An 8,544-nucleotide genomic window follows, 5' to 3' on the forward strand; every position below is an offset into this window, starting at 1 on the left:
GTTTGGATGAGAAGAATGTTAAGGAGCTTAGGCCAAAGCAGGCAAAAGCAACAGTGATTTTTTGTGACAATAGCTCATCGATTGCATTATCAAAGAATTCAGTGCTTCATAAGAGAACGAAACACATTGACACAAGGTTTCGTTACATCAGGGAATTGGTAAGCAGTGGAGAAATCACTTTACAACGTTGAAGGACTCAAGAACAGGTTGCAGACATTCTGACAAAGCCATTGGAAAGCTTTGATTTTTGAGGAAATGTCTGGGTATGACTGATAACCCAACAGTTGAAATTAAAGGGGAGTGTTGAAACCGTAATTTCACCTGCGCACATTTATTGTAGCGCTGTTCTAGCAAAACCACCTGTCTCATCCCGCATCGCCTTTACGCAAAAGCTGTATTTGTCAGTCGGCCTCCGATCACCCCGACCAAATGACACGCGTCCACTGTACAATTTCAAAACTGCTCATATCCCGGCTGGTAAACTTCGTTTGGTTCGTGCGACTTAAGCAAGCGATATACGTCCGATTAAATCAACGGACCAGGATCATTTTCAACCTGCCTGAACTTTTTGGTTTGACCGTCGGTTTTAACATTAATGCATTTAATGAATCTGTCATAGTAGTAGGTAAAGACTTTAAGTTTTTTTACGCCATGTAATATTATATTTTTTTGTTAACACATATGAAATGTATGTGTTATATTTTGTTGGGTGTTGACTTTTTAGTATTGTAACACGGGATGAAAAAAAGGGCTTGCAGCAGCAAATAAAAAAAAAAAACCATGGGAGCACCGCAGTGTGAAAAAGAAGAAAGACTTGTGGGAGCAAATGAAAATTTGGGATTGCGATGTAATTTTTTTTATTTGAATATGCAATGTGAAAACCCAGCGGCTTGAATGTAATGAAAAATTTCACAAAGGAGTGAGTGTTAAAGTTTTTTTTACAGCAGTAAACCTATGTAAGAATTTTTATTTTACAGCATTGAATGTAAAAGTTTTTCACATAGCAGTGAATGAAAATTTTACACAGCAGTTTAAAATTATTTGTAAAAGAGGCAGAGTAATTTTGTTTTTGGTGGAAGTTCTTGGTGAATCCCTCTGAGAGAGAGGAAGAAATTTGTATCACGCAGTTTATGAATTAATAGTTTATTTTGGTTGAGAAACTCTGCTTTGCTCAGAAATTTTATTTGCTTCCCTGTGTAAAAGATCCTGTGGCAGAAACAGAGCATTTTCTCGTTCAGTAATGGTTTGAAATTACCAAAAATATCAACAATATAAACTTGCATGAAATTACGTAATTTCATATATATTACTCGTACTCCCGTAATGTGTCATGGCATAGATACGAGGGCATATAAGTTTCAAATTATAGTTCAATAAGAGGCCGACAAGAATGACAGATTTGCTCAGTTCAAAGCTTTCAACGCTGCACAATAATTTTTTCTGTTCTAATTCTTATAGAGATATTTTATTCCATATCTACCTCAAATTTACAACTCGTGGATGCGTAGTTAAAAAATAATATTAATAATATATATGAGTTAGAGCTACAAGGTTAGCTATCTATAAATTAATAATCTGTAAACTAAGTACTCCTGTCAAGCATCTCCTGATATTGCCGATATGACCGCTGTTTCTCCAATCGGAAAGTGGTGTGGAAACTAGAGATGAAATCATCCGCCAGTCGATCAATCTCTTCCTCCAGATTGGGCACATCTTCGTTAATTCTCTTCAAGATGAACGTGGAGACATGATTTATGGAATCATCATCGTTATTATTGCAGGAGTTGCAGTCATCAAAAGGAACAAACTGCCATTCATATGAAGAATTAGTGGCATGAGAAGAAGATGATGAAGAAAAGTTGTAGGGCTTCAATTTCAGTTTGGGGAAGGAATGGGAGAAGTGAAGGAGAGACCTATAATAATTTATTGTCACGCATCCACACGCGCGCGTCTTCTTCTTTGTTGGATCAGGTGCACAGCAAAACTAAATTAAACACACAGCAGAAGCACATATAACACAGTATTTAACGTGGTTCACCCAACCAATCTGGGCTACGTCCACCAAAACATAGGCATCAGGAATTTATTAATCAAATTGGAGATTACATAATGAAATCCTCACACTCTCTTGGCAAATCATCCGAATGATTCCTGTTATATAGCATAGAGAATCTAACAGCCTCATAACTCCCTCACATCAAATATAGGAGGCATTAACTCCCTCCCAACAACCTGGAGCTAATCTAGGAACTGAATCCCTATTGTTGTCATCCTTCAGAGATTTTTGCCTATTTGACTAAAACAGAAAATCTCAACAATCTCCACCTTGACAACAATTCGCCTGATGCCCTGTTATTATTATTTTATCTTTTCTGCAAGCCAAGAGAAGCCAAACACCAGCGTAGCTTCTCCAACAAAACTGGTTTCGTGAACATGTCTGCACAGTTCTCCTTTGTATGCACCTTTTCAAGAGAAACTCCCCTTTCAGTGATAAACTGTCTTACAAAATGATATTTGATTGGAATATGCTTTGACTTACTATGATAGGCCGGATTCTTAGCCAAATGTATTGCACTTTGACTGTCACAAAGTAACCTGATGTTATCCTGTAACCTACCAAACTCACCAAGCAAACCTTTCAACCAAACCGCCTCTTTGCAAGCATGAGAAGCAGCAATGTATTCTGCTTCAGTAGTAGACAAAGCAACAATGTTCTGTAGCTTTGACATCCAACTTATAGCTCCACCTGCAAGAGTAAAGACGTACCCTGAAGTTGATCTTCTTTTATCCAAATCACCTGCAAAATCGGAGTCAACATATCCGCAAACAAATTCACTACTCTTATTGTAAGAAATACAATAACTACTTGTGCCTCTCAAGTACCGAAGCACCCATTTCACTGCTGACCAGTGTTCTTTACTCGGATTTGCCATGTACCTGCTGACAACCCCAACTGCATGAGAAATATCTGGTCGCGTACACACCATCGCATACATCAAACATCCTACTACATTGGCATAAGGAATTCGAGACATATAATCCTTTTCTTCATCTGTATTAGGACATAAACTCGAAGAAAGCTTAAAATGGGAAGCTAAAGGGATCGACACAGGCTTCACATTGTTCATACCAAACCTCAAAAGTATTTTCTCAACATACTTCTGTTGTGATAGCCACAACTTACCATTACTCCTGTCTCTGAAAATCTCCATGCCCAAAATCTGTCTTGCGGCTCCTAGATCTTTCATATCAAACGTCCTTGCCATCTGAGTCTTCAACCTGTTGATTTCTTCAATGCTTTTGCTTGCTAAAAGCATATCATCAACATACAACACTAAAATAATGAACATGCCATTATTTAACTGCTTAAAATAAACACAATGATCATATTCACTTCTTACATATTTCTGACTCAACATGAAAGAATCAAACTTCTTATACCACTGCCGAGGCGACTGCTTCAGGCCATATAATGACTTCTTGAGCCTGCAGACAAATTTCTCATTCCGATGCTGAACAAACCCTTCCGGTTGTTCCATATATATTTCCTCATCTAAATCACCATGTAGAAATGCAGTCTTAACATCTAACTGCTGCAACTCCAAATCAAACAAAGCCACTAATGCTAACACAATTCTAATTGAAACAATTTTAACCACTGGTGAAAATATCTCATGAAAGTCTATGCCAGCTTTCTGAGAAAACCCTTTTGCAACCAGCCGAGCTTTGTACCTGTCTTCCGTATCATTCACACCTCGTTTCAGCTTGAAGACCCATTTGCATCCCACAGTTTTCCTACCTTTGGGAAGTTCAACCAGATCCCACGTGCCATTCTTACCTAAGGCCATCATTTCTTCCTTCATGGCTGCTTTCCATTTGTCACTATTTGAACCTTCTACAGCTTCCTGATAACACAAAGGTTCATCATCATTAGCGATCAAAGCAATTGAAGTAACATGATCATCATACCTTCTCGGACGGCGTTTGATCCTTGTAGACCTCCTTAAGAATGTTTCTGGTGCTTCCACAATTGGCTGTCTATCAACTGTAGGAATTTCTTCATGATCGCCATCTGAGACCTGTTCATGTCCTCCATCTGAACCCTGTTCATAATCTGATTCTGAAACCTGTTCATGACTAGAATCTGAACTATGGTCGTTATGACTATCATTAGAAATGCTGTCAAACTGAATATGCTGGAAATCAGATACATCATCCTGTTTCAATCTTCTATCTACATCTAACTGTACAAGAGAGGATTCATTAAACTTTACATCTCTGTTGATGATGATTTTGCGGGTAGTAGGATCCCACAATCTATATCCCTTCGTTCCATCACCATACCCAACAAAGATATACCTTTTAGACTTTGGATCTAATTTAGTTCGCTGATGTTTAGGCACTAGAGCATATGCATCGCAACCAAACACTCTGAGTTTAGAATAGTCACAAGGGTGTCCTGTCCATACCTCTTGCGGAACCTTGCAGTCTATTGCCGTTGATGGAGATCGGTTTATCACATAACAAGCGGTTGCCACTGCTTCCGTCCACAACTCCTTCGGCAACCCGGCGTTACTCAGCATACACCTTGCTCTCTCTAGAAGAGTCCTGTTCATGCGTTCAGCAACTCCATTCTGCTGAGGAGTATAAACCGTGGTCTTATGTCTTGTGATCCCTGCATCCTTGCAATAGCTGTCAAACTCCTTGGAGGAAAACTCACCACCATTGTCAGTTCTTAAACATTTTATAGTTCTACCAGTGCTGTTTTCTACCAATGCTCTAAACTGCTTGAAAACTGTAAAAACATCAGACTTCTTTTTCAACATGTAGACCCATACTTTCTGAGAAAAGTCATCAATGAATGATACAAAATAAGACGAACCACCATATGAAGCTGTAGGAGCTGGACCCCACACATCTGAATGGATATAATCAAGTATGCCTTTACTAGTATGTTTGCCTGTTTTAAACTTTTGTTTACTTTGTTTACCAAACAGACAATGTTTACAGAAATCCAATTTTCCAGATCTTAGATTAGGAAGTAACTTTCGGTCAACCAAAATTTTCAATCCTCTTTCACTCATATGCCCCAATCTTTGATGCCATAAGTGAATGGAACTACTGTCATGTTCAGACACAGACACATGATCTGACCCAGTTCTACCTTCTAACTGAAATAGATTTCCTACTTTCTTAGCTTTCATAACTAGTAAGATTCCTTTGTAAATTTTCATAACTCCACCTTGAATTACAGTTTTATATCCATTTGAATCAAGTGCTCCTAATGAAATCAAATTTTTCCTTAAATCTGGTACATGCCTCACATCAGTTAATATTTTTGTTGTCCCATCAAACATTTGCAGCTGTATGCTCCCAATTCCCACAATATTACATGTTACATCATTACCCATGTACACAACACCATCATCAATTGATCTATATGTTTTAAACCAATCTTTATGAATACACATGTGGTTAGATGCCCCGGAATCTAACAACCAATGTTGATCATGTTTTGAAATATTAATTGACAATACTTCATCACTCATACCTGAACCAGATACTGAACCTGTATCTGTGGTGTTGGCTTCCTTCTTTTCTGTCGAAGAGCCTTCTTTAACAGCCTGCTTTCACTTCCAGCAATCCTTTTTAGATGTCCAGCCTTGCCACAATGCAGCACTTCACCTTGGGCTTCCTTCCTTTGGATTTTGAGGAGAGTCGCTATGCTTTCCCCCCGAGTGTCTCTCTCGTGAGCGACCTCTGGCCATCATTACCTCTGATGTAGAGGTGTCTGCATTCGACCTCTTCCTCGTCTCCTCAGCCAACAAGGCTCCAACAACATCGTCAAACTCAAGGATTTCTGATGTACTAAAGCTTATGGAAGTAACAAAGTGATCCCAAGATTCAGACAAAGAACATAATAGAGTTATTGCCTTATCCTCTGAATCAATTTCACATCTAGACTGTTTAATTGCACCAACAAGGTATTAAAAACATTCAGGTGATCAGCAATTGAGGTACCTTCTTTCATCCGCAAACTGTAAAGCTGTCGTTTCAGGAGAATTCGATTTGTCAAAGATTTCGTCATATAGAGCTTCTCAAGCTTCGTCCACAGGCCTGCGGCGGTTTTCTCTGACACAATGTTGAACAGAACATCGTCCGCCAGACATAACCGAATTGCACTCAAAGCTCTATCGTCCATCTCATCCCATTCATCCTCCGTCATGGAAGGAGGCCTTTTGTTTTTCCCCAACAGTGCTTTTGCCACACCTTGTTGAACCAGCAGATCGTGCATCTTTACCTCCAGATCTCAAAATTATTCTTGCCATTAAACTTTTCAATTTCAAAACGGGCACTTTGTGTTTTGGCCATCTTGTATCAAAAAACACAATAATCTCCAATATCAAACCAGCAATTTAAAACAAAATTGTCTATGCCTTTGTTTTTACATAACAAAGAAAACTGACTATGCCTGTGTACTTCTGCTTTTTTTTAAAACTGCCCTTTGCACTTATTTAAAAGAAAACTGCCTATGCCTTTAAAACAAAATATCTTCCCTTCACACAAATTTTCTGCCTTTGCATTTGGTTTTACACAACCAAAAAACCCTGCCTATGTCTTTGTACCTTTGCCTTTAAAAAATTTTCATTTGTTGGACAAGTCTTTGTACGCACAAACATCAACGGACCTTCCAAAGAACATATGGGTGATTCATACCAAACATTACATCATTTGCAACGCAAACTTTTATACAATTAAGTTCAAAAGGAACACACGGTCATATATATGGTCTTCAAAATATATATAACCCACTTTGCACACCAAAATTACATATATATATATCTATGATAACATATAATTCCCACGCCAACAGTCACATATATCCACTTTGAAATCGATATCCGCGCCGGTTTATAAACATATGTATCAAGCTGTACGCACATATATCCGTGCTGTTTTAAACATATATATACTCGCATTTGGTATATCCACGCAGTTTCAAGTTTTACCTCCACGCAGCAGACAAAAAAACAAAGACACGCTGTTCGCCGTTTTCAAAATAAATCCTTGTTGTATTTAATACATATATCCACGCTGTGTGTTTTCGAATCCATTCATGCCGGTTTAAAAAAAAAAACATATGTCTCAACGTTGTTGACTGAGCGACTGAGCATACCTTTTTCAATACATACACACGCCACGCTGTTTGAACAGCTCCACAGCGCACCAGGTGTTAGATTACCTCCAGGCAGCACCGCCAGGCAGCGCCTCCAATCACAATGCACAGAAACATATACGCAGCAGCTAACGATCCACGCACCACACACATGTCTGGTCCGTCTGTCTTCCGCGCAGCAGTGATATTCACCCTCCACACTCAGTCATACGCACCTCCAGCACGCACCTTCAGCATGCAATCTCAGCACCTCCAACAGAGCTCTGATACCAATTGTTGGATCAGGTGCACAGCAAAACTAAATTAAAACACACAGCAGAAGCACATATAACACAGTATTTAACGTGGTTCACCCAACCAATCTGGGCTACGTCCACCAAAACATAGGCATCAGGAATTTATTAATCAAATTGGAGATTACATAATGAAATCCTCACACTCTCTTGGCAAATCATCCGAATGATTGCCTGTTATATAGCATAGAGAATCTAACAGCCTCATAACTCCCTCGCATCAAATATAGGAGGCATTAACTCCCTCCCAACAACCTGGAGCTAATCTAGGAACTGAATCCCTATTGTTGTCATCCTTCAGAGATTTTTGCCTATTTGACTAAAACAGAAAATCTCAACATTCTTAAGCACCTCAAACACAATGTCCTTCGCCTTACCCACGTCCGCTTTGAGGTGATGTGGTGCAGCCTTGGCCACCGCATGCCTCACCATCTTCACCACTTCAGAGGGCACAATTTTTACAGGCTTCATGATCACTTGACTGTGAATGCAATGCAGCGAGAATAGTGATATGAATGCAGAGCACTCAATCACTTAACTCCGACCGGAACGATGGAGCGAGATGGGGAATATATAGTTGGTGTGAAAGTAAGGCAGGCATTATTAAATGAAGAGTAAAGCTCTGAAACTCAACGAGGCAGCAGTAGGTGTAAAGAGGAACAAGAAAAAGTGTTCGGTACTGCGTGGTCTAAATCAAATCTCACTTTTATGTACTCTCCACTTCAACAGTTCGTCAGTATCGAGTTTGGCGGAAAGAGTTTGGTATTCAGCGCGCAGAGAGACTCAACTTTAATCAATGGGAAATTCAACGTTAACCAATTGGAGAGAGACGCCCTAATCAAAGTTGTGGGTAAAGAGACGTTGACATCTATGTGCCCACTTAGAAGGGTTGTCACGAATTCAGGGAAATCACAGTGGAAAGCATAAACGAGACGACAATTAAACACGATTTGCTTAATAATGCTTAAGCCGAAGCATTATGTTGCTGCGATTAATACTTATTTCTATATAACATTTCTGATATTTTTAATTGAACTATTGGGTATCTATAGAATGTTTGCCCACAGGAGATTA

General features: G+C 39.2%; 1 protein-coding gene across 1 annotated transcript; it reads right to left on the reverse strand.

Annotated features, from left to right (window-relative positions):
- Positions 1 to 1,501: 1,501 nt before the first annotated feature.
- LOC149153176 (uncharacterized) lies at positions 1,502 to 8,029 on the reverse strand. Its single transcript, XM_089445038.1, has 2 exons — positions 7,810 to 8,029; positions 1,502 to 1,954 (listed from the first exon to the last, which is right to left on the reverse strand). Exons 1-2 carry the CDS (start codon positions 7,939 to 7,941, stop codon positions 1,583 to 1,585), a joined length of 504 nt encoding a protein of 167 aa, XP_089301164.1. The 5' UTR covers positions 7,942 to 8,029; the 3' UTR covers positions 1,502 to 1,582.
- Positions 8,030 to 8,544: the final 515 nt, after the last annotated feature.

The sequence above is a fragment of the Pinus tabuliformis genome, chromosome 9 (assembly GCF_031772625.1).
Source record: "Pinus tabuliformis cultivar Carrire ecotype Pingquan chromosome 9, CPIR1, whole genome shotgun sequence".
In the NCBI taxonomy this organism is placed as follows: Eukaryota; Viridiplantae; Streptophyta; class Pinopsida; order Pinales; family Pinaceae; genus Pinus; species Pinus tabuliformis.

Excerpts from the sequence above, each read along its gene's own strand:
- LOC149153176 (XM_089445038.1), bottom strand. The coding sequence starts at position 7,941 with ATGAAGCCTGTAAAAATTGTGCCCTCTGAAGTGGTGAAGATGGTGAGG. Across the intron at positions 1,955-7,809 it reads TGTTTGAGGTGCTTAAGAAT|AAGACGCGCGCGTGTGGATG; the intron begins GTTGAGATTTTC and ends CCAACAAAGAAG.